This window comes from Kogia breviceps, chromosome 18 (assembly GCF_026419965.1).
Source record: "Kogia breviceps isolate mKogBre1 chromosome 18, mKogBre1 haplotype 1, whole genome shotgun sequence".
Classification (NCBI taxonomy): domain Eukaryota; kingdom Metazoa; phylum Chordata; class Mammalia; order Artiodactyla; family Physeteridae; genus Kogia; species Kogia breviceps.
Window position 1 is genome coordinate 1321330 of NC_081327.1, and position 27182 is coordinate 1348511.

At 44.6% G+C, this 27182-nt stretch overlaps 1 protein-coding gene and 1 pseudogene across 1 annotated transcript; one reads left to right on the plus strand and one right to left on the minus strand.

The window, feature by feature from the left end:
• Positions 1 to 19397, minus strand: LOC136793066 (zinc finger protein 17-like; annotated as a pseudogene).
• Positions 18974 to 26884, plus strand: LOC131744790 (zinc finger protein 304-like). The gene is made up of 3 exons (XM_059044657.2): positions 18974 to 19428; positions 20765 to 20891; positions 22855 to 26884. The coding sequence occupies exons 1-3, from the start codon at positions 19396 to 19398 to the stop codon at positions 24675 to 24677; spliced, it is 1983 nt and encodes a 660-aa protein (XP_058900640.1). The 5' UTR covers positions 18974 to 19395; the 3' UTR covers positions 24678 to 26884.
• Positions 26885 to 27182: the final 298 nt, after the last annotated feature.

Consider the following 27182-nt stretch of genomic DNA (forward strand, 5'->3'; position numbering starts at 1 on the left):
CTACAGTATGAATTCACTGGTGCACAATAAGGTTGGAGCTCTGGCTAAACAACTTGCCATGTTCATTGCACTTATAAGGCCTTTCTCCAGTGTGAATTCGCTGATGCCATGTTCATTGCACTTATAAGGCCTTTCTCCAGTGTGAATTCGCTGATGCTGAACAAGTATGGGTTTGTTGCTGAAAGGTTTCCCACATTCACTGCACTCATAAGGCCTTGTGCCCCTGTGAACTCGCCGGTGTGCAATAAGGTTGTAGTTGGAGGTAAAGAATTTTCCACGATACTGCATTTATAAGGCTGTGAGGCAGTGTGAATTCTTTGGTGTGCAATAAGGCTGGAGTTTTGAGTAAAGAATTTCCCACATACACTGTACTCATAAGGCCTTTCTCCAGTGTGAATTCGCTGGTGCTGAACAACTGTGAGTTTGTAGCTAAAAGCTTTCCCACATTCAATGCACTCATGGCCTTTCTCCAGTGTGGAGTCTCTGGTGCTGAACAAGTTTGTGTTTATAACTGAAGATTTTCCCACATTCACTGCATTCATAAGGCCATTCTCCAGTGTGGACTCTCTGGTGCTGAACAAGTGAGTTTTTGTGGCTGAAGGCTTTCCCACATTCACTGAACTTATAGTGCCTTTGTCCATTGTGAAAGACCTCCACACACTTGGTGTCCTTTTGTGCAGTGACCTGCTGCTGGAGAAAGCCCGAGCTACCAGGGAAGTCCTTCCCAGGCTCCTGGAATGAGAAAGACTTCTTGGTTGCATGGACTGTGCAGCTCTTCATAAACTCCTCATCCATGTCTCTTCTAAAGAGTTTCTCTCTACTGTGCTGGTGAAATTTCATACTTGCCCCACAAAAGTTCTGGCTAGAGTTTGTTCCCAGGTCCTCAGCTAAATGCACACCACCTTCTAATTCCAGACTACCTATCTCCCAGGGACAGCCCTTCTGGGTGGACAGGTTTGTCTTTGAAATATTTATTTGTGGCATTTCTACAGATCATTTTGCTCAGAAGGTGTCTCCTTGACCTCTACTCCATACCAACAACCTGAAAGCAGAGAAATACGGGTGAACTTCATACAGATTTTGGTAGAAGGGGGCAGCCCCATCACAAATATGTGTCTGACATGCCAAGGAAAAAATCCTTGGGATGGTTTTCAGGACAAGGGAGCTGGGGTCTGATTACGAAAGGGCCTCTGTGCAGGACTGGGCCTCTCCACGTCACAGAACAGGGAAGACTCACCAAGCAAAAGACCCAATGATGGGGGCAGTGCACACAGAAATGAGGTACACAGTCAATGGCTTTGGCACCAAAACATTGTGGGGCACCAGACATGTTCCTGATATAACTTGAACCCAACCATATCATCACTTCCTCCCCCTGATGCCAATCACTGGAGCCAAGCCCACTTTGAGCCCCTCATGCTGTGGCTGGAGTCATGTCCACTCTGTCATGTACCCAGGGTTCACCTCCCAGCTCCAGCTGGACATAACATGGGACCTAGAAAATGCAAGTCCTAAGGGAAAGACAGGATAGGTTAGTGGTCAGTACTGGCCCAGGGGTACAACCAATCCCGAAACAACCTCAGGAAAGAAAAATAATATCACAAAAAGAATCTTTGAGGAGGGTCTCACAGCAACAGCCAAGTGGATTCCACAAATAGTGACCACGTTGAATCCCAACAATTCCTGGTACAGTCAGGGCCCAGGAAATGTCAGCTGGAAGGAGGCAGAACCTGGAGCACAGAGGTGCGTGGGTCTACAGTCAACTTAGCAGGGAGTGGCTGAGGCTAATGGAACCCACCAAACTATTTCCAAGTCTTATGACCCAGAAAACTTCAGAGCCACTGGTACTGGGGAAACTTCGGAAAGGAGGTAGTATACACTCACCCAGCCTTGGCACCTACAGTATGTATGACAGGGAAGCAGTAATAGAGATGTGCTCACTGTCTAGCTGTGAAAAAACAGACTTGCCTTTGGAAAAAAAGGGAAAGGCAGAGACCTGCCCAGGATGCTGGGATAGGTGGGAGGGCCTTACCCAATGATGCAACAAGTGCAGAGGTCTCCAGTGTCACATCATGGTACAGAAGTCTCTGGGCCTCACCAAGAAGCCTCCATTCCTCATGGGAAAAGTACACAGCCACGTCCTCAAAGGTCACAGGGCCCTGTGATGATGGGGACAGATGTGTCCATAAGCAGCCTCTTTCCCCAGGACCCCATAAGTATACCTAATCACAGCTCATATTCACTCTAGGCTCATCTTCCTCCCCAGTTCCCTGACTTAGAGGGCAGTGGTACCCAATAACTCTTCATGCTTCCTTGATCACTAGATCCAGCCTCAGCAACAAGAGGCAGGTGGACAGATAGATGCCATCTAAATCTGTGCTCCTGGTGGGTAGGGCCCCCTCCCTCTCCTGCAAGATAATGGCCTGAGAGTCCCCAGGATCATGTCTCCCAGACACAAACACACTTAGACCTATCCTTCTCTCTTAAGCTCATAGTACCTCAGGCAATTACTTCACACACCTTCCCCGCATGCATATAACTCAGTGGATAACTCCTCATACATCAGATCCCCATCACCACAATCTGGTCCATAAAATTGGCATGTCTCCTGTCTCCTCATATACCCTTCTTCACATGGCACTCAGAAAGTGCTTGCCAATGCAACAGGATCTCAGCATACCCCAACTCTCTACTGGTAACTCCCCAGCCCTTGACAGAAAAGCCCTAAGTTCCACCACAAAAGCCTGGTGAGTGCAAAGGAAGAGAAATAAGCACCAGCCTGACTTTGGTATCACTTTACCTCCATTTCTGCTTTCCCTCTGCATCAATTTCATGGCCACTCTCCCATGAAAACCTTGGCCACATGCTGGACTTTCCCTTCCCCCTACCTTCCTGCTGATGACCACTACTTTTCCTTGTCTGTCTTTGTGACAGCCCCCCTCTCCTCCCTTGTCCCCTAATAGCATCCTGAAGCCTCCCCCAGCACTCTAGATCTGCATGTTCAGCTGTCCACTTGTCTTCTATACTTGGGAGCCTCTGGAACATCTGGGACTCAACTTGGCTGCAATCCAATTCCTAATAGTCTCACTGAAAAGGACTCCTACCACTGACTTCCCCATCTCAGTTGATGGTACCTCCACACTTCCAGATGCACAGGGAAAAAACTTAGGAGGCATCTGTGACCGCTCCACATTAGAAAATCTGGTCAGACCCTACTTTAGAAACTTTTGCACACTGCAGCCCAGGATAGCCTCTTAAGACCTAAGTAAGATCACTTCCCCTCCTGTTCCAAAAATTCTATGTCTGCCATCACTCTCAGAACAGAAACCTACCTTCTCAGAGTACCATTCTAGGCCTGACTCTTGCTCCCCTGCTCTCTGTTCTCGCCAGACATTAACTAACACATATAAGTCACAGAGCATTCCCAACTCAATTTCATCCCCAAGCATTTGTACATACTAATCCCTGTACCTAGGACAAACTTTCACATCTCAGTCTACTGGCTGCCAAAAATGGGAATCTCTCCATATAAGCTCTGGCCTGGACTTAGAAACCTGAGCGTAGGGTTCTCTAGGGTCTTGAGACACCAAGGCCAGGAAGAGTGGCAGCAAAAGAGTTGCAGGAAACCTGACACTCACCAGTGCAGTGTGTCCATATGTGGTTCTGCTGAATGTGGAGTCTGTGGGATGAGCAGGGCCATGTAACGTTAATTCCCATCTGTGATACAGACAAAAAAGAATATTAATGAGTGAACCATTTACTATTTCAGGCAAGACAAATGCCCAAGGAAAAAGTAAAGCATGTAAAACAGGGCAGAAAATGTTATAGAGTTGTGCCATAAAATCATGTGGATATCTTAAGAAAAAGCTTTCCTGAAATGGGAAAAATGAGTACAAAGACTCTCTATGAGAGTCATGTCTGGTGTGTTTGAGCAGCATCCACGAGGTCAGTGTGACTGGAGCCCATTGAGCCAGAAGAATAAGGGATTGTGTTGGCGAGGAAATGGTTGTGGCAGGTCATAAAGCACTGTTATAGTCCTAAGTCACAAATATCAAAAATTAAGTCTCATTTTATGTACAGGTCTGTTTCTGAAACTTCCATTTGATTCCCTTCTTCTATCTGTTTCTCCCCTGGCAATAATAGAGTCTTCTCTTCCCATAGCTTGTAGGCGGCCCTAACAAGTGGCCAACAGGAGGTCTTATACTTCCTTTACAAATTTTAATTTGATTATATTAAAGATTATTGTTTTTTTTTTTTTTTTTTTAAATGGTACGTGGGCCTCCCACTGTTGGGGCCTCTCCCGTTGCGGAGCACAGGCTCCGGACGCACAGGCCCAGCGGCCATGGCTCACGGGCTCAGCCGCTCTGCGGCATGTGGGATCCTCCCGGACCGGGGCACGAACCCGTGTCCCTTGCATCGGCAGGCGGACTCTCAACCACTGCGCCACCAGGGAAGCCCAAGATTATTGTTTTATACAAAATTCCAGCTTACATAATCCATAGATTAAATTCTGATTTGAAATTATCATAACAATATACAATAGAATTCCAGGATATGTACTTTTTATATTTATCCATATTCTTTGATATATCCATGTTTTTTTCCATAAACGGTCAGAGAGATTTCTGTAATTTCCTACTAGTTTGTTTTCCTCTTGTGATAGAGAACGGAACTACCATTTACTTGCTTCACACTGAAAATGAATCTCTGACAAAGCGGGTGTTGGAGTAATAGTGCTTGGCCTCCAGCAGTTCTGGACAACTGGACCTCACTTCTGACTCTTCAAACTTAGGAGAAAGGAGATAAGCTAGGACTTGACCTCTATTCCACCCTCATTATACAAAAAATGGAAATATCTTCTTGAGTTCTTAACATCTTGCTAGGGATTCGAAGCATTGTAACTTTTTATCCTTACAATGATTCATTTCGTCCCCCTTAAAACAAAAATTTTAACAAGTTATCTTAACTTGTTAAAGATAAGTTGCATTTTCTCTTGCAACACCACCAGAGAAAGATGATTTTCCGGTAAAATAAATATTACTCGAAGAATAAAATCACTTAAAAAAAACATCTAAGTGTGTGAATACTGTAAAACTGTACATTTAAGAACTACGTTAAAATTAGTAAGACGGAGTAAAACAAGACCAAAAAGTGGAAATGTTCGGGACTTCCCTGGTAATGTAGTGGTTAAGAACCTGCCTGCCAACGCAGAGGACACAGGTTTGAATCCTGGTCCAGGAAGATCCCATATGCCGCGGAGCAGCTAAGCCCGTGCGCCACAACTACTGACTCCGCGTTCTGCAACTACTGAAGCCTGCGCGCCTAGTGCCCGTGCTCCGCAACAAGAGAAGCCACCGCAATGAGAAGCCCGCACACCACAACTAAGAGTAGCCCCTGCACTCCGCAACTAGAGAAAGCCCACGCGCATCAACGAAGACCCAATGCAGCCAAAAATAAATAATAAAAGCAATCATTAAGTAAAAAAGTGGAAATGTTCAATTAAATACAATAATAATTTTAACATACACACTAGACAAATGCATGCTTTATATACCCCAGAACGCATAGAGAATTTATAAATACACCACTTTACTCATACTCATATCTATAGAATACTGCACAAAAAGGAAAATGAATGGTCATGAAAAACATGGGTAAAGTCACACCATACTGTGCATATGAGGGAAAACACATCATAATATTTATATGATTCCATTCATAAAAAGTCTTACAACAAGCGAGAGAAATTAAACTACAGTCGTCGAATATTTTCCACATAGTTGGCAAAATTATCAAGAAAGATGCTTATTTGAAACATCAGATAACACCTTAACTTTGGAGAAATGGAGATAATTGTTTTGGAAGGACCACACAGGAGCCTTATGGGGTCCTGTTGATACCGCATTTTTTGACCTGAGCGGTGAACACATACTAATTTTAAATTGGCTTATTCATCTGCACGTGTAAGTTCTCTGCAATTTTTTTTCCCCACGCAGTTCATATTTCAAAATTGGGAAAACCAAGGTTTGGGGGGACAAATAAGCATTGGACACTCGTGAGAGAACCTCGTTTTAGAACCAGAATACTGCAGAATAAGAGTTGGGGAAGGGCCTGGAGGGCGCAGGATTTACCTGGATTGGACCCATCAGCTCCGCCGCCGCCAGCGGAGTGCGTGGGCGAATGAGGGTCCCGGGCACGGTGGCCCGTGTCCCGGCCCCGAGACAGAGTCAGGCCAGATGGCGCCCACGCCGAGCCTGAGACCCTCCTCAGATCAGCGGACACAGCAGCTTCCCGGCTCCCTAACCTCAGGCCGGCCCAGGGTTCCGTAACTCCCCGCAAGTTAACAAGTTAACTCCCCAAGTTTACAAAACGTTTCCCGCGGTCCACGCCGGAAGGCCCGCCCAGACGCCGTCTTCTAGAACGGAAGTGCCTCTCCTGCATCTCAGTGCCTTCCGGGTAACGTAGTTCATAGCGCCGCAGGCCCAGGCAAGGGGCGGTGCTCCCCACCTCCTGGAAAGGTCCCGCCCAACGCGAGAGTTGCGGAGTAGCCCGAGGCTCCGAGGCGGGGTCAGGTTTTCAGGTTCCTAAAGGGGATGTACCCAGATTTCCGTGGACTGTACTGTAGGTCCCAAGTTATGTACACTTTCTTACCACTTAGCCAGTTACTGGAACATTTACAGATACCCCTTTGAAAGGGGCTTATCCACTCTACTTTGCTGCAGTCTCCCCCCAGTTCCAGTTAATCCAACCACTGTTTTGTACAGAATATTTTACCCACCCTGGGCCTTGTTGAGTCTTACATGCATATACCTGCATGATTTTTTTTCCTCAGGACACACAGCTCCTAGGCGGGTTTCAGGAGACAAATATCTGTCAATTATGCCATGGGACATCCACTAAATTCAAGGGCCTCAATTCATGGTACTGCCAAATACTGTTGTTTCCAAACCACCTGCCCCAAGTGACTGTGGAACCACAAATAATCCTCACATCCAGGGCATGAGATCGTGGTGCAGGGGTCCTTCAGACTTTCCTAGGAGGCCTCAGGCAGCAATGCAATTAGGCCAAATCTACCCTGAGAGCTGTTGTTTGTCCTCCTTCTATTTCCTTTGGAGCACACAAAGTTGAGAGCCCCAGAACTCTGTACTTTTTATTCTGGCAAAGCCCAATTCTATTCTCCCTCACAGCCTACAGTAAATAGAATCCCAAGAATAAAAGTAGCTTAAACAATAAGCCTTAGGGGAGGGATGGAATGGGAGGTTGGGATTAGCAGATGTAAAAGCTTTTATATACAGAATGGATAAACAACAAGACCCTCTGTATAGCACAGAGAACTATATTCAGTATCTTATGATAAACCATAATGGAAAAGAATATTTTAAAAAAGAATGTATATATACGTATAACTGAATCACTTTGCTGTACAGCAGTAATTAACACAACATTGTAAATCAACTATACTTCATTTAAAAAACAAACTCAATAAGACTTTTGTTGCAAAAACCAGCAAGGTATAAAATGGATAACTAATAAGAACCTGCTGGGGCTTTCCTGGTGGCTCAGTGGTTGAGAGTCCGCCTGCCGATGCAGGGGACGCCGGTTCGTGCCCCGGTCCGGGAAGATCCCACATGCCGCGGAGCAGCTGGGCCCGTGATCCATGGCCACTGAGCCTGCGCTCCGCAACGGGGGAGGCCACAACATTGAGAGGCCCGCGGACCGCAAAAAAAAAAAAAAGAAAGAAAGAAAAAAAGAACCTGCTGTATAAAAAAATAAAATAAAATTCAAAAAAACACAAAAAACCCAGCAAGGTGAGCCCGGAGTTCCTAGGGTAAGTAAGATGGAGGCTGGAAAACATCTGTCAAGAATATCAGGAGACAATCAATAATGATCCTGAACAAGGGAAAGCTCTGAAAACTGCCAACCGAGGCCAGATCCAGTCCTCTGTCCAAGCTGGGTGATGTCCACACCCAAACAAATCAAGTGGGGTATGAGTTCTCACCAAAGTGCTCAAATGGCTGGCAAATACTCTAGATAAAGCAAGAGAGCACAGCAATCTGTTCTCCCTGCTTTTTAACAAAATTGAGATTTTTCTTTTCTTTTTTTTGGCCACCTCGAACCCATGCCCCTTGCAGTGGAAGTGGGGAGTCCTAACCATTGGACAGCCATTGGACAGCCAGGGAGTTCCCAAAATTCATATAATTAACATATAATATTTATTAGTTTCAGCTGTACAACATAATGATTCGGTATTTGTTTATATTGCAAAATGATCACCACAATAAGTCTACTTCACATTGTCCTCATAGTTACAAAAGTTTTTTATGTTGAGAACTTTTATGATTTACTGTCTTAGCAAGTTTCAAACTGGAAATACAGTATTATTAACTATAGTGACCATACTCCCTGCCAGCTAATAGCGGGAGGGTAGCTTCTATAATACACATGGGCAGTGACAGAACTCCAGTGATGGCCCCAGGCAGGTCTGAAAGTGCAACAGAGTGCACCAAAGTTTCCCACAAACCTGGCCCTTACTGTGAATCTCCCTAGTGAGGACGTCTGGATGTACGAGATGCAGTTTCTGGGGGATATCTCCCTCACAGGGGCTAATCTCCAGAGCTTTCATCTGTTATTATGTTAAAAAGCCAAGAGCACAGTGGCTGCACGTGTAACATCTTTCTCCAGTGTGAGCTTCCTGGTGCTGAATGGAGACAGACTAGTGGCTGAAGACTGTCCAACATCTGCCGTACTCATATAATATCCTGCTGGGTGTGGAGTTGTTCTGTAAGATCAAAAGGTTCTTGATGGTGAAACAGACAGCAGAATGACACTGGGATACATGAAAGACAGAACTGTTTGTTACTTACAGCTCAGAATGAGAGAAAGACGTTAGACAGGGCAACACAGAGGGCTGTGTCCAGGGACAGGATGACAGCAAGCTGGAGCTGTGGTGGGCAGTTTATGTATGGCAAGAGTGATGGGATTAGCTAGGTTTCGTGAGCTCTCTGTGGACTGGCTATTTTGAATAATTGTCTGACACCTTGGTGTCTGGTAGTCCAGAGTATGAGAGCCTGATAAGGAAAGTGGTTGGGGTTGTGGGTTTCATCAGCTGTTCTAGAAGGGGAACGGACAGTCCACTTGCTAGGGCTTCAAAACTAGTCAAACCAGTATTTAAAAACTTTAAACATATCAAAATACTGTGGTATTGACATAGACACACATAGAGGAAAAAGGAATAAAATAAAGAGCACAGAAACAAACCTTCACACACATGCTCAGATGTTTTAAAAGGGTACAGAGACCATTCAAAGAGAAATGAGTTTTTTCAGCAGATGGTGTTGAAAAAACTAGATAGCCACACGCAAAAGAATGAAGTTGCACCTTTACCTAACATGATATATAAAAATGAACTCACAATGAATGAAAGACCCAAATATTAGGACTTAAAAGTGTAATACTCTTAGGAGAAAACAGGAAAAATCTTCACGACACTGACAATAATTTCTTGGACATGATACCAAAGACACAGGCAACAATAACGGAAATAAATTTGACTACACTGAAATTTAAAATTTCTGTGCAAAAAAGGACTGAATGGAGAGAGTGAAAAGACAACCCTCAGAGTGGAAGAAAATATTTGCAAACTATTTCTCTGTTAAGGAGTTACTACACAGAATATATAAAGAACTGCAACATCTAAATAACAACAACAATAATAATAACCCCATTAAAAAATGGGGAAAGGATCGGAAGAGACATTTTCCCAAAGGCCAAATACAAACAGCCAACAAGCAGATGAAAAAATGTGCAACATCATTAAATGTAAATCAAAACCACAGTGAAATAATCACCTCGTGTCCCTTAGGATAGTGTTACAAAAAATAAAACAACGAGAAGAAAATAAAAAGTGTTGCTGAGGGCGCAGAGAAATTGGAACCTTCAAGCTGCACTGGTGTAAAATGGTACAGCTACTATGGAAAACAGTCCCTCAGTTCCTCAAAAAATTTAAATATTGAATTACCACATGATGCAACAATTCTCATCTGGGAATATATGTAAAAAGGACTGAAAGCAGGGCCTCAAAGAAATACTTGTGCAATCATGCTTATAACAGCATTATGTGCAATAGGCAAATAGGGAAAGCAATCCAAGAGCCAACTGATGATGGGATACAGAAAAAGTAACATATACATAAAATGGAGTATTATTCACTCAAAAAGGAAGGAAATTCTGACACATGCTAGGAAGTGGTTGAACCTTGAGGACATTGTCTTCAGTGAAGTAGGCCAGCCACAAAAGGAGAACAACTTTATGACTCTTATATAAGGTACCCAGAGTGGACAAATTTATAGACTTAAATTAGAATAATTGTTGTCAGGGGATAAGAGAAGGGGGATGAGGAGTTGCTGTCTAATGTATTTAGTTCCAGTTTTACAAGATGAAAAGACTTCTGAATATTTGCTTGCACAAAAGGTGAATGTATTATTACTGATGAACTTACACTTAAATATGGTTAAGACTGTAAATTCTGTTACATGTATTTTACCACACTATAAAAAAATTTTAAACACCTGCATAGCAGTACTTCCCAGTGTTAAATCAGACCAGATTTTTCTTTGAAGTCTTTCCCTGTTTGCAATACTTTTTAGCATGAACTTCTTGGTGCCGAATGAGGTGGGAGTTTTGGCTGAAGAGTCTACCACATACACTGCACTCATAGGCCTTTCTCCTGTGTGACTTCTCTAATGCCTAATGTGATTTGAGTTGTGCCTAAAGAGTTTCCCACATACACTACACTCATAAGGCCTTTCTCCAGTGTGAGCTTTCTGATGCTTCTCAAGTGTGAAGTGGTACCTAAAAAATTTTCTACATTTGGTGCATTGAAAACGCCTTCCCCTAGTGTGAACTCTCTGATGAATAATGAGCATGGAGCTGTCTACCAAAAATCTCCCCCCCACACTGAACTCATATGGCCTTTCTCCAATGTGAACCCTCTGATGTCTTTTGAGTGTGAAGCTGTACCTAAAGAATTTCCCACGTTCACTGCATTTATAAGGCTTTTCTCCCTTGTGAACTCTCTGATGAACAATGAGTGTGAAGTTGTCTTTGACGCACTTCCCACACTGGCTGCACTCATAAGGTATTGGCCTAGTGTGAACTCTCTGCTGTTCAATGAGGCCAGACCTTTGTGTAAAGAATCTTCCGCATCCAATGTGCTCATATAGCTTCATTTCAGTATGTATTGTCTGGTGCTGAACCAGGTGGAACCTTCTGATGAAGGTCTTTCCACTTTCACTGCAATGGTTTTTCTGGTACTTAACAAGTATGTGTTTGTGGCTAAACGTTTTCCCACATTCACTGCACTTGTAATCATTCTGTCCACTGTCAGAGGTCGCCCTGCCCTCCGTGTCGCTGTGTGGCTTCACTCCTGTGTGAAGGGCTTGGTGCTGGAGAAGGCCTGAACTCTCCAGAAAGTCCTTCCCTCCCGCCCTGCATGTCAAGGTCCTCTCTGCCACGTGAATGCTGCAGTTCTTCACAAATGAAGTCCTCCCCTCATCCCATTGGGGGAGTTTCTTTCAACTCAGCTCCTTTTGGTGTTGGGAAAGACTTGACACACACGCGTACAACTCTTGTTCAGGGTGTTTCCCATCGTGCTCAGCTTCCCTGGAAGCTCTTCTCACATGGAGAACACATTAACTGAAGTAGGTGCAATAAAGGAACTGTTGCTTTGACAGAAATGTGCCTGGGGACCCCAGAACTACAAGATAAAGAAGAATAGAAATGTGGGGGTGTGAGGGTAGATGTGGGGGCAGCAGAGTGACTCAGGGTCTAAGAGTTTGGAGTTGGGATTGATTGGGGTTGCAGCCTGTCTCCACCACGCCTATCCCCAACCACATGACCTTGGGCATGACACTTATCCTTGGGATTCAGTGTTCTTGTGTGTAAAATGGGAAGATGGACATTGAACTAAAGCTTAGGAAGCAAATTAGAAAGAAGCAAGAGGTTGATGTGGAGACCCCTGAATGATGCAGGACCCCCAGGCAGGGTCGGAGTCGGAGAAGAACATCTCCAGCAAAGGTAATAGCAGGTGTCAAGACAGACTGACAAGAGCATTGTCTGGTGCAGGAACAAGTTGACAGTCACCGCGGCTGTAGAGGGGAGAGGGGTGGGCCGTGAAAGCAGGTCAGGGTGAGATGACGAGTTGGGTTTTGTACTCGTGCAGTTTGAGATGCGTGTCAGACATCTGAGAGGAAAGGTTGATCTAGTTGGATGTGCAGTCTGGAGTTCGGGGGTCATTCGGGTCTGCAGATATGTGGTGCTAGTGAGTCCAGTACCAGGAACGTGTCTGACACCTGTGGTGGAGCAGTGAGGCTTATTGGTGTGCTGCAGTGTGGGTTACCACACCGTGGGAAATGTGGGGCCTTCAGTATGAAGATGTTAGGACTTTTTCTAGGCTCTGGGGTTGTGTTCAGTGATTTGGAGAAGAGTTTAAGGAAATGGAGCTTTGGTCTGAACTGGATGCTGTCAGGAAACAAGGTTAGTTTTATGATCAGATATCCTGAAATTTGTTATTTACAAGGCAGGAGAAGGCAGCGGCATTAAAGCAGCAGCTAGTGGAAGATGGAGCTGTCACTCATGTTACCCAGGAGAGGGGGCTATCTGCTTGTTTGCACAGACTCTGGTTGTCTGTGCTCAGCTATGATGATAGGGTGGTTTTGTCATTGTCTCATTTCATCATGGTCACTGGGTGGCCTTGACTGAGGATGGTGTTCTGTGAAAAATGAATACACAGAAACCTCCATGAAATAGAGTCGGGAGACTAGCAGAGAGAGCTCTCATGCCTGCAACTGACAGCAGAGCCCAAAAGGAAGAAGAAAGATTCCTCTTCTTTCCTGGTAAGGACTCAGCCAATGAAAAGCCCTGGAGAAATAGCTGGCAGTCTATTTGTTTTAGTTCAACTGTATTCATCAGGATAATCCCGGAGTTCAGAGGTGAGTGCCAGACCAACTGCCTGGCCCCTGGGATCCCTCAGAGCTCTGCTTTCCCCCTTCCAATCACAAGCCCTCCCACATAATTTAAAACTGTATACAATTTAAACCTATAATACAGATAGCTCCCTCTAGGCAAAGGGAACATCCTGTGCAAAGATGGGGGTGTGGGAGTGATCCTGGGGTACTTGAGCTACCTTTTTTTAAATTGGAGTATAGTTGATTGAAAATGTTATGTTAGTTTCAGGTGTACAGCAAAGTGAATCAGTTATACATATACATATATCCACTCTTTTCTATATTCTTTTCCCATATAGGCTATTGCAGAGTACTGAGTAGAGTTCCCTGTGCTATACAGCAGGTTCTTATTAGTTATCTATCCTGGAGCACTTGAGAAATTGAAAGTTCAGTGTAGGGACCTCTGAGGCCAGGGCCTGGAGACTGTGGCCCACCTGAGGGGCTGGTCATAGAGGCCTCCCAGAGAAGGTAAGTTCTGACTTGGGACAACCTGAGGGCACAGATATCCCAGCAGGGACCCTGTTCCAGGAGTGCACAACTGCTTGTGGATCCTGGGTGGCACTCAGAGATTCCCTTAGGGTGACTGGGCTAGTGCAGAGCAAGGGATGTGGGTGCAGCATGGGCAAATTTGTCATGGGCACCCAAAGGCAGGTACACGCAGGGCACACCCAGACATACCACGGGGCATATGTAGACTAGCAGTAGACTCTACAACATTATCACACATAGGACTCCACAAAAATGAATCGGCAGTGTGCAACTCGGACACATCCATAGGACACAAAATCCTATGCAGATGCACACACAGATACTCACCGGGACACAGACAGAATAGAGAGGATATATTTATATTGACTAAAGACACACACTTACACCTAGGAAAACAAATAGACACAGACACAGAAAGACACCCAGACACATATTCACAGAAGTCCTGCACATTCCAAGAACAGTGCTCACAGGGACATGCATGGGCAACAGACAGATGCATGCACTGGCACAAACATGTACATGCAGACACAGGGGCACAGATGCAGAAAGAGTATGGAGACTTCCACACAATGAAACTCCTGTGTCAAAGAGGCTACACAGGAGAACACAAGGACAGTAGAGATGGGTACATGGAGAGAGGGGCACATGTACAGATGCAAAGGTAGACACCTTTGTACAGCCACTTTGACAGATGCAGATGTACAAATGCTCATACACGTATAGGTGTAGCCATCCAGAGAGAGACACACAAGAGTTCACTCGGTCACATACACACACATTTACACGGGCGTTCCTAAATGCAGATAATCAGATCTGTACACATAGGAATGTTATGATAAATGTTTAACATCTGGTCTTGAGAAAAAAGTTGCATGTAGATTATGTAAGTTGATTACAAATTTTACTGATATAATGGATGTGTAGCGCACACTTTACAAATGATAATAATATATCCAATGGGCTCGACTCTAAATTCTACACAGCCAATTGATTCTAATACAGTGCTTTCATTAATTTCAGCTTTAACTCAGTCGTGTCAAGATTTGTATTAAATTTCAACATATGTATATATTAGAACCATGCAAATCCAATTCCAAGCATATACTCATTAGAAATGAGGGCATTTGTTTTTCTCCAAAATATATACACGTGAAGGTTTATAACAACTTTATTGATAACACCCAAGAGCTTGAAACAACCCGCCCCAATACCAACGTGAACATGCTTAAATAAAATGTGATATGGTCACAAAATGGAAGGAAACACAGTAATTAAAACTGCTTCATGCAACAATGCATGTGAATCTCAGAAAAAGGCATATAGAGTGACAATGATGTAAGTCAGAGACAAAGCAGTACACAGACTGTAGTGTTCTGTAGAAAATTTAAAAAACAGATGAACCTAATACATGGTAACAAAGGCAGAGTAATGGTCACTTTGTGCAGGGCTCTTGGAATGTTCTGTGTCTTTGTATGGTGGGGTTTTTATGCGTGTTGACATGCAAATATTTAAGCCCTGAACTTAAGATTTGTCCTCTTTATCTTATTGAAATTACACATATAGGAAAAATACAGATAAATAAAATAAATAAATACCAATGCACACCTGCAGGATAAAAAGAGCATAGCAAGATTAGAATTCCTTTATGAACCTCACAGATTGCAGATCACTTCTACTTCAGAAGAATCCTTTATCTAAAATTTTGGATTACTCACTCTCTTTTTTAATTCAAAGTTTGAAACCTTATGTATGTATTTGTGTATTGCTAATAATAGTTTTTTGGCCTGATTTTGAAATTTATATGAATGGAGCCATTACTGTGGTTTTCTCTACTGCAGTTTTTTTGTTTGTTTTTTGTTTTTTTGGCCGCACCGTGCAGCTTGCGGGGGTCTTAGTTCCCTGACCATGGCTTGAACCAGTGTCCCCTGCAGTGGAAGCGGGGAGCCCTAACCACTGGACGCCAGGGAATTCCCTCTCTCTTGTTAATTATCATCCTTTATTTATTTGTGATACATATCTTTAAAGTTATTAATGTCCCTATAGAATTTTATTAAACACATCTCTAAAGAATATATGGGGATGTCACTATTCAAAAAGAAGTTTACATTTTTGATTTGTTCATATTTGTGATGCATGGGTTATTCAGTATTTTTTTTCAGTATTTTATAACTTAATTTCCGAACGCATTTTTGTATTTCCCATGTACCTCTGTTGTTGGTGGACATCTTGGTTACATTCTTGTCTTATTCTATACAAAGTGAATTTCTTTTTTATGGTCAGTTTATTGACAATTCTGTAAATGTTCAGCTTGTACTAAATATAAACATGCTGTATCTGTATGCAGATGTCTCTGTCAGGCCAGATTTATCAACCTTGGTGTGTGAATCCACTAGAACTTTAACAATTTTATATTGGCTGTTTCTACTAATTACTGAATGGCTGCTATAAAAATGCCTCATATATTCATGGATTTATATCTTTATCCTTATTATTCTGAAATTGTTGCTTCATGTTAATTCGTGTCAGTCTTTTAAATTAAATATACAGTTTAAAGTATCTTCTTGGTAATGCTTTTTCCCTTAAAACTAATATTTTTCTGATATAAACACACATTTCACGTGTTTTCATATGTTAATTTTTAAGTAATTATAACAAGTATATTTTCCAAAACATGTTTTATATATGTTCTGTAACGTTATAGAGTCTCTTGTATCCATTCTATTGTTGGATATTTTTAATATCAAAAATTACTGACTGCTAATGTAAGCATTTACTTCATACTCATTTCATGTGATAGCTGATATAGTTGTGTTTAAATACATCTTCTTTGGGTGTGCTTTTCTTTGCCTCAGTTGATCTATACACTTCTTTTTAAAAAGTTTCTATTGAATATTTTTTTACATTTCAATTTTTCCTTCTTCAGATTTGCAGGGTATATATTCTGATTCTGTTTATTACTGTTTAAGCTGAAAAATGACAATGTACTTATTTAACACGGAGTGTAGCATTATTCACATCTTTGATCTTTTTCTGGAAAATATAAGAGATTTAAACATTAATTTGCTCATCTCAGCTTATGTGCTATTGAGGATATGCAAGGTAATTCCATCATTCTGTCTCCAAAAAGGAAATATTAATGTTTTATGCAGATAATGAGTGGTTGTATTAATACACAAATGCACCCCTCTCCCAGATTCTCATTCCTTTTATCATCGCAGACCACTCACCTGGGATCACTTTCTTCCAACCTTAAACATAGTTTTTAAAGTATTCGTGTTGGTTATTTTTTTTCATTAAATTTCTCACCTTTGGTCTCAAATAGTCATATTTTACTTGCTTTCTTCAAAGATGCATTTGTTGCATATAGAAACCTGATGGCGGTTATTTCTTCCAACGGTTTCATTATGTCCTTCCACTGTGTCCCTGACACATAACTTTATATTGAGTGTGAGTGGAGGTATATGTATGTTGCAGAAGACATCACGTAGAGATACTAACTTTGCAATGCAGTCAGTGAATGGATAGAGTTTTGGATATCATGTCAGTGAGGGTATAAAAGTGTAGAATGTAAAAACAACAAACACACACACAAAAATAAATAAATAAATAAATAAAGAGTGTAGAATGTAGAGAATGAATAATAAAGTGGGCATCTGGTGATGAAATCAATGGATTGTGCTAGAAAGTCACTAGGTGTTCACCAATACTGTTTTCTCCTTCTGGACACCGAAGAGGACAGGCATGTCCCAGCTTCCCTTACTTAACTTGGGACCATGCAAATGAATTTTGGCCAATTGAAATGGGCAGGAGTGATCGTGTAAAATATTTCTTTGATTTATCTTCTCATTTATGCTCCTTTTTGGGGTTGCCTCTTTGGGCCTCACTGGTTCCAGTTTTCACACCTCCCCAGGAGTTACTGATTGCTCCTTTGGGAGCTGCAGGTCCAGGTGATGGGAATATAATGTCTTCATGAGGAGGAGGACCATACCAGGTGACACTGAGGCACTAGATGTCAGGTTGGGCCATCTCATGATCATGCATTTATACCTGTATTTCCCTGCTCTCAGAGTTCAACAGGAAAGCAGGAGGAGTTTGAGTCTTTGTTCTTGTGAATTAGACATGAATTATGACGTCATCTTATGAAATAAACCATGATATGAAACTATATTAATTCCACTGTCCACTTAAGCCTAAGGACAATTAGTATTTTATTTATTTATTTATTTATTTTTGGCTGTGTTGGGTCTTCGTTGCTGTGCGAGGGCTTTCTCCAGTTGTGGCGAGCGGGGGCCACTCTTCGTCGCGGTGCGCGGGCCTCTCACTATCGTGGCCTCTCTTGTTGCGGAGCGCAGCCTCCAGATGTGCAGGCTCAGTAGTTGTGGCTCACGGGCTTAGTTGCTCCGCGGCATGTGGGATCGTCCCAGACCAGGACTCGAACCCGTGTCCCCTGCATTGGCAGGCAGATTCCCTACCACTGCGTCACCAGGGAAGCCCCGGACAATTAGTCTTGATAGTTCTAAGTTTTGAATAATATGTCCTGTAAAAATGTATCACTTTGACAATAGAGTTGCCTGTAGTATGAAAACTTCCTGCAGCGAAAGTTAAAAAAAAAATGAAACTAAAGTATACAGGTGTGCTTTATGCAAAAATATTAACCATTGCCTGTAATGCTACTTGCTGATTCAGGGAGTGATTGTATTTTATATTTTAAAAAACATGATCAGTGATTCTGCAAAGAGGAGCCTCTGATATCCTCCTATAGCTAGCTGTATGTGTGAGAACTTTGTGGAGATGATGAATAACAATAATAGCTTGTGTGTATTTGGCACCAGGCCTTGTGGTAAGCACTTTTCATTTCACTTCCCATGAGGTAGGCTGTAGTATTTTCCCATTTTAGTTGAACTTTGGGGGAGGGAGGTGGTCATGACTTTTAATGAGAGCTCCCACCCGCGGGGGTTTCTCTGTCAGAAGGTATAGGTTGGATCCGAGAACTTGCATTTTTAGTAAGTTCACAGTGATTCTGACCCAATTTGGGTATGAACGAATTAGAGGAACATTTCATGTTTTTAAACGAAGACTGCACGAGAGAGGGATATTCATTGTTCAATTTAAATCTCAGTCCCCAAAACTCAAGAGGTGAAGCAGTTCTCCCACAGTGAAAGAATGCTCCACCTGCTGGAGACCGCGGAGGACGCGGCGTTGTCACAAGTGACCACGGAAATCTGGACGCGTCTCCTTTAAGAGGAGGAGCTCTGGCCCTCCGCGACCAAATTCCTCCCCGACCTTTCTCCCTCCACCTGCCTCCGCACCGCTATCGGGGAGAGCCGGAAAGGGGCCCCTTTCCTGGTTGGTATGAGGACACAAACTCCTTTACCCAGAAGTCGGTGCCCGGCACATCCGGGCTGCGCCAATGATAGCCCGGAAGATGGGCGTTTCCTGCCGCCCTTGCCGGCAGAGGCGGGACTTCCGGCGTCGTCGTGACGTCTTCTATTTGCGCCAGGGCTGTCTAGAGTGGCTGTGGACGTTGGCTGGGAGGCTTGGCTAGGGGCCGCCTTCCCGGCTCTTCGGAAGCGAACAGGGAAGGACAGTAGAAAGGCTAGGATCTCCCTCCGCGTCTTTGTTAGCATCCATGGTCCCCGTCGTGTTACGGGCCGCGTTGCGAGGAAGTGTCGGCCGGGGTTGCGCTCTTTCCGAGGCCTTCGCACCCGCCCTCCGTCCTCGTCCGCTTCCGGAGGCGGCACCCTGAACCTGAGCGCCTTTTTACAAGGGGGAGCCTGGGGCTCGGAGTGCGACAGTCGTCCCGAGGCCACTCCGCCCAGTGTGGGGCGGGGGTTCGGCTGCTCCCGCAGAGCCCGCTCCAGTCGCCAGCTTCTCGACCCGGTTCTGCTCAGAGGATTTCATGGCGGCCGCGGCGCTTATGGACCGGGCTCAGGTGAGTGGAGGGTCCCTGGAGCCCTCACCGCTTCAGGTGTAGGGGATGGTGTGTTCTAGGGCTTTCAGCACTTCGCCTTCATCGCTCCCTTCTCTTGAATATAAAGGCGGTGAAAGGCGGTCCTTGACGGTGGATATGTGGCGAGGTTCCCATTCGCAGTGTTGATGGGGTGAGGCGTGAAATGGTTTCCAAGGCCCAGGAGCCAACTGGTACAAACACTTGGAGGTGAGAATGAATTAGGAGTGTTTAGGAAACCGCAGGTCTCTGTTACATTTGGTGAGACTAGAGAGCAGGCAGTCAGGGATCAGGCCTGGAATGGCAGCCTGAGGAGCTGGGCCTCTTTTCTGATGGTGGCGGGAGCCATGGAAGGTTTGTAACAGAGAAGGGAGGTGATCTGACATAGGTGTTAACAGGCTTCCTCTTGTAGCAGAGTGGAAAGATTGGGGAAGCCTGAGGGTGGGCAGGGAGACCAGGATGGAGTCTACAGCAATAGTCCAGGTGAGTGTTGTTGGTGGGTGGACCAGAGTGGTGGCAGTGGAGGTTAGAGAGGTGTATGGATTTTGTATATGTTTTTAAACTAGAGTCGGTCGAGATTTTATGATGAGACATAGTGAGATTCTGGGACTCTTCACCTGTCTCTCCCCCTGCACTTGAGTCTGGGGGCTTTAAAGGAGGGGTCCTTTCTAGCCCAGCATCCTAAATCTAGATCGAGAGTTACATGAAGAGGTTCCTGCTTCTGGCAGCCAATAGGATGAGGACTGGAAGGGTGTATTAGACCCAGGAACAGCATGTGTAAATGCTTGGAGGTAAGGTTGAGTTGGGAGTCCTTAGGCACCTGGGTGGCAGTGGTGCCTATCACAAAGACATATGAGTACTTCCTGGATACTGTATGCAGAGTGGCTTCAGGAGTGGGGGTTGCCTTGGAGGTACATATGGTGTGGATCAGAAGGTTGTCAGTGTTAATGGGGTGTGGTTCCAATATGACGAAGGTTTGGTTCAGAGGGATGTACATGTTGGGAGGAGTGTGGACTGATGGCCTCAAAGTTGTGTCTGGGAGGCGTGTTGTGGAGGATGCCAGCAGGAGAGTGTTTGGTGCCCTTCATGCAAGACCCATAGCTCACATGATATGTTAATATATCTGCTCAGATGCCTGGTTCTGTTCTGGGCTGCACACAGCGATCAGAGGGACAAGAGAGAGCAGGCAATAGTGGTGTTAAGGCCTAGTATCGCCTCTGAATTGGGCAGCTAGGGAGGATAGGGACCAGGGGGTGCGTAGGTTAATGGGTAGACTGGGGAGTCCTGTTGTCTGTGAGCTCAACTGTCCCCTTCGTGGCAGGGCTGTGTGACCTTCGAGGATGTATTTGTGTACTTCTCCCAGGAGGAGTGGGAGCTCCTTGAGGAATCTCAGAGACTCCTGTACCGTGATGTGATGCTGGAGAACTTTGCACTTGTGGCCTCGCTGGGTAAGTCCCTGTTTCAGTTATCTATTGGTACATGGCAAATTACTCCAAAAGGTAGTGACTTAAGACAATTAAAATGCGTTTTGTAACTTTCAGTGTATCAGGAACCTCGCTCGTCAAAGCTTACTGGGTGCTTTTGGCTAAGGGTCTCTCATGAGGTTTCAGTCAAGCTGTCAGCCAAACCTGTGTTCTCATCTGAAGGCCATTCTCGGGAAGAATCCACTTACAAACTCACTCATGTTTTGTGTTTCCAAGATGTAGTTTCTTGAGGCTTGTTGAACTGTGAGTGTTAGTTCCTCACTGGCTGTTGGTCAGAGGCCTCCCTCGGTTCCTTGTCATGGTGGCCTTTCTGTAGTGCACCTCATAACGTGGAAGATGCCTTCTCTGAACAAGTGCGCAAGAGAGAATGTCCAGGATGATGGCTGGTCTTTTTCTAACCTGACCTGGAGAAAATGATCTCATCATTTTTGCCCTATTCTGTTCCTTAGAAATGGGCCAATCAGTCCAGCCTACGATCAAGGGAAGCGGCCTAAACAGGGGCGGGAATACTGGGAGGTAGGCATTCTTGGGGGACATCGGAGAGGCTGCCTTCCACATGCCCTCATGCCCGCTCCAGTGTCCTTGGGGTTTGCTTTTTCCCTGCTTCCCTTGGGGCAGCTCTTTCAGTCCAGCCAGATCAGTGACTCTTCTCCTTCCCTTCTTTGGTTCCCAGAGTAGGTGCTGTGGGTGCCAAGGCTGGGCTGTGTGTGGTGTCCCCTCCCTTGCTGAGCAGTCCCGACATCTATGCCCAAAGCCTTTCGGGATTGGGTTAGGAGTTCAGGGCTCTTTCAGTCTACTTCACAGATTCTGCCTGGCTTGGGTACTTCCAGATCCATAATGCCTCTGCGTCCATGTTCTGCCCCCATCTTCTGGGTGAGATTTCGTGGAGCATGATGACTATGCCAGGAATTGTACGTACTGACATGGTCACTGCTTGTGGAAGGCACAGGGATGTTCCGCCAAATCCTCCTTCGGCTTTTTTTGTCTTTTTTTTTTTTTTTTTTTAACATTTTCTTTTTTGTGTGGGATGGGTCTGTCTAGGCCACTCATCTGCTCTATGTTTTGTTTTATTTTTTCTTGGAGTATAGTTGATTCATAAAGTTGTGTTAGTTCCCGCCCCCCCCCCTTTTTTTTTTTTTTACAATTTCCGTCATCTGGATCCCATGTAGTTGCCCAGGTGGAGAGGGGCGGGAAGCCCCGGATGCCTGACAGGGAGCCCTGACTCCAGCCACAGTGAGAGAGGCCGGAGAGGGCCTGGCCCTGTCGCATGGGAGCTGAAAGGGAGCCATCTTAGGGCTGAGTTCATATCGTACTGTCAGCCTGCTTTGTGTTCACCAGTGTTTTCTTGCCAAGGCACATAGCAATACCTCACTTCTCCCTTTCCTTCCCCATTCTTGGCACTTGACGTTTCTCTCCTGTCTTCCATTCCTTGGCTGTTTCCCCACCTCTCTGGCCTCCGTGTCTCTCACTCATTCCCCTCTTCTCCGTCCGCATTGCTCTGCAACATTGGCTACTGTAATGTGTCATGAGTTGTGCACATATCCGTATGTAGTCCTTAAGAACCAGCTACTTACTTGCAGTCAGATTTTCCTGAGCTTGGACACAGCCTTCTGCATGGAGCTCATCTGAAACCAGCAGCTGAGGCCCTGCTGAAACGCTTTTGTAGAGGAGTGAGTTGGAGACCTCACCTCTACTTCTGGTGCTGTCTACCATCATTGTGTCTTAACCCAGCGTTAGAGTTCCTCCCTACTGTGACGTTTAGAGGCCCAGGACTGACAATGGGCCCTTCCTCACCCTAATCCTGGCTCTCTCATCCTGCCAAAAGCCAGTGGAGTCATTCATTGGTGTGTCACACATACATATGTGATGGAGTTGCTGCTTCCCAACAAAGTCAACATGTCCTTCACTAGCATTTCTTTGCTTTCAGGTTGTTGGTGTGAATCAGACAATGAGGAGGCCCCTTCTGAGCAGAGCGTTTTTATAGGAGTGTCAGAGGTCAGGACTCCTGAGTCATGTCCATTTATCCCGAAAGCCCACCCATGTGAGATATGTGACCCACTCTTGAAAGACATTTTGCACCTGGCTGAACACCAGGGATCATACCCTGCACAGAAACAGTACACATGTGACTCCTGTGGGCGAGGATTCCTGTTCAGTGAAAACTCTTATCAGCATCAGAAGCAATATAGTGGGAAGAATCCTATCAGAAGGGATGATGATGGGGCCTCACTTGTGAAGAGCTGTGCTGTCCACATGTTAGGGAGACCTTTTACTTGCAGGGAGGAAGGGATGGACTTGCCAGATAGCTCTGGCCTCTTCCAGCACCAAAGTACTCACAATAGAATGAGTCCATGCAGAAGGGCTGAGTTCATGGAGCCTTTTCCACAAAGCTCCAGACTCGGGCGACACCAGGGAGACCATGATGAACTGATGCTTCTCAATTGCAGTGACAATGGGAAAGCCTTCCTGAACACCTTCACTCTCCTTGACAACCAGATAACTCAGGCTGAAGTGCAAGCTTTTAGGTGCCTACCATGTGGAAATTTGTCCAAGGAGAAATCGGCTTTTATTCATCACAATAAAATTCATAGTGGAGAAATTTCACACGTGTGTAAGGAGTGTGGAAAGGCCTTCATTCACCTGTCTCACCTAAAAACCCACCAGAAATTTCACACTGGAAAACGACAGTATACATGCAGTGAATGTGGAAAAGCTTATAGCAGAAGCTCCCACCTTGTTCAGCACCAGAGAATTCACACTGGAGAAAGGCCTTATGAGTGCGGCGAATGTGGAAAAGCTTTTAGCCGCAAAAACACGCTTGTTCAGCACCAGAGAGTTCACACTGGAGAAAGGTCTTATGACTGCAGTGAATGTGGAAAAGCCTACAGCAGAAGCTCCCACCTTGTGCAGCACCAGAGAATTCACACTGGAGAAAGGCCTTATGAGTGCAGTGAATGTGGGAGGTTTTTTAGCCAAAGCTCTCACCTTATTGAGCACTGGAGAATTCACACTGGGGCAAGGCCTTACGAGTGCATAGAATGTGGAAAATTCTTTAGCCATAACTCCAGCCTCATTAAACATAGGAGAGTCCACACAGGAGCAAGGTCTTATGTGTGCGGCAAATGTGGGAAGGCTTTTGGCTGCAAAGACACACTTGTTCAGCACCAGATAATTCACACTGGAGCAAGGCCTTATGAGTGCAGCGAGTGTGGAAAGGCCTTTAGCCGTAAAGACACGCTTATACAGCACCAGAAAATCCACACCGGAGAAAGGCCTTATGAGTGTGGCGAATGTGGAAAATTCTTTAGCCATAGCTACAACCTCATTGTGCATCAGAGAATGCACACTGGAGCGAAGCCTTATGAGTGCAGTGAATGTGGGAAATGCTTTAGCCACAACTCCAGCCTCATTCTACACCAGAGGGTTCACAGTGGAGCAAGGCCTTATGTGTGTAGTGAATGTGGTAAAGCCTACATTAGTAGCTCCCACCTTGTTCAGCACAAGAAAGTCCACACTGGAGCGAGGCCTTATGAGTGCAGTGAATGTGGGAAATTCTTTAGCCGCAACTCTAGCCTCATCCTTCACCAGAGGGTTCACACTGGAGAGAAGCCTTACACGTGCAGTGAATGTGGGAAAGCCTATAGCAGAAGTTCCCATCTTGTTCGGCACCAGAAAGTTCACACTGGTGAAGGGCCTTATGAATGCAACATATTTGGGGGCTCTTTGGCTGCATCTGTTACACTTGTTTAGCATCCAGAAAGTTCACACTAGAAAAAGGCCTTATGAATGCAGAAAATGTGCTGTATCCTTGTTCAAGGCATTAGGACTCACACCAGAGAAGAGCTCTGTGAGTGCCCTTTGTGCGGGAGCCAGCACATCAACCTTGTACAATCGTACATCCACCCCGGGGAGATCCCCGACAAGTACCACATAGGTGAGAAGCTCTCATGAGGTGCATTGTACTTCCTCAATTGTCCAGGGCTCTTGACAGTTATATCACTTCCAGTGCCTGTGGTGGAAGCCATCTCATTGCTGTTAAGTTCCCACAGTGTCTGTCATTTACTCCAATATGCTCAGGAAAGGTGGATCCCTGTGCTGTCTCTCCTGATCCCTCGAGGGGATCGTGAATGTTCTGAGTGTAATGACGATCCTCATTTCCTTCCCCATGACGGGGTTCTGAGTGACCATGATCTATCTCTGGCCGAAAGGATCTGAAATGGAATCTGCTGGTGATTACCAAACAAGATTTCCCTTCTTCCTTGACAATGTTGACTGTAACATGATAGCTGTGACTTATTTATCCTGCTTTCAACTCACCCAACTTTGCAACTCCCTGCCCCATGCTACTCTGGTTTGTGCAGTGATAAAGGCCTGCTGTGGCAGTTTTTACTCTTGGGAGGTCAGTTCACTGTGTCTAATGGATTGAGAATAAATTGGGTTTCGCCAGCCTGAAGGAAGGAACACCTTTTGTTGGCACCAACTTTATATGCCTCAGAAGGAACAGTAGGAGGGCAGAGAACAGCTCTCAGTCTAGTTTGGCCTAGTTTTCATTGTTGCCCAAGGCTTGCTAGAAAAGACTGAAGAGCTTTGTGCACCTAATCCTGTGGCCTAGAAGTCAGGATTTCCTGTGAGCCCAGAGTTCATTCTGAGGAGGGCACAGTTGGTGTGGAAATCTCCAGTGCTTGTGGAAGCAACATGAATTGGGTCCTTTGTTCCTAGGGAATGTCCCATATTCCCCAGCACTTTTGAGGGATTTCTGTCTCCTGGACCTGTATAGGAGCCAGTCCCTGATGTCCAGAATCCCATAGGCAAGTATCATTGACTGGAAGGCTTTAGCCTTTCAGGGCAACATGGGAATCATAGTTGGTATAGAAACACTGAGATAATGGAGTAGGGATGAATATGGCTAGTGAGAGGATGTGTGCCTATTCTAACGGAGGCATCTGTAAATGTCCATGTGATTCTGGCTGTATGGCATGAATGGTACAGAAATTCTCAGGACCTTCAGACATCTGAGTCTCCTGTGGCCAACGCACTGTCACAGTAAATAATCTAAAGGTTTGCAGATTTCTGTACCTCCCTCGGCTGTTGATGTTATGGCCATCACAGGCACAGGTAGGAACCCCAGAACTGACAAAATGGAGATCCAGGGATCGGGCTTCTCTGACCCAGCCAACATTCCTAGTGACAGTAGTGGATGTGGACTTCATTGCTCTCCAGTTTTTGCTGATATTGAGGCAGGGCTTATCCCCCTAAATTGTGGGGAGAGAGATATGGTAGAACCAGAACAGTTGCCAGATGTGACTTTCCAAGAGGAATGGTAAATATGGATTTTTATGGGGAACATTTAGTTCTTAACATCTTTATTGAGGTATTGTGACATGAAATAAAATGAATATATGTAAAGTGTAAAACGAGTTATGTTTCATCGTGTGTATCTGATGAGACCACAAAATCAAGATAATGGAGATATCCCACACAACCTAAATATTCCTTGTGTCCCTTTATAATCCTTTCCTTCCAGTCCTTTCTAACCCCCTTTCTCACAATTCACAACTAATAGCAAGCACTTTCTAGAATTTCATATAAACAGAATCATATGGTATATACTTTCTGGGGAGTGAGACTCTGGCATTTTTCACTAACTATAACTGTTTTGAGATTAATTCATCTTGTTGCATGTATCAGTTGTTCGTTTGTATTGTTGAGAATTATTCCATTGTATAGATATATCACATTTGTTTTTTATCTATTCAACTGTTAGTGGAATTTTGGGTTGTTTACAATTTTTGGCTGTTACAAATAAAGCTCCTACGAAGATTTGTGTATAAGGTATTACTAAATAACATTCTGTTGTATGGCTATACCACAGTTTGTTTATCCATTCACTGACTGAAGGACATCTTGATTGCTTCCAAGTTTTGGCACTTATCAATAAACTTGCATTATGCATTGTGTGTAGGTTTTGTGTGTGTTTAAGTTTTCAATTCGTTTGGGTTCAAGCCAAGGAGCATGATTTACTGGGTCATATAGTAAGAGTATGTTTAGTTTTGTAAGAAACTCTTCCAAAGTGGCTGTCATTCTGCACTCCCACCAGCAGTGGGTGAGTGTTCTGTTGCTCCATATCCTCGTCAGCATTTGATGTTGTCATTGTTTTGGATTTTTACCATTCACATATGTGTGTAGTAATACTATATTGTTGTTGCTTTCATTTGCAGTTCCCTAATGATATATGATGAATATCTTCGTATTTTT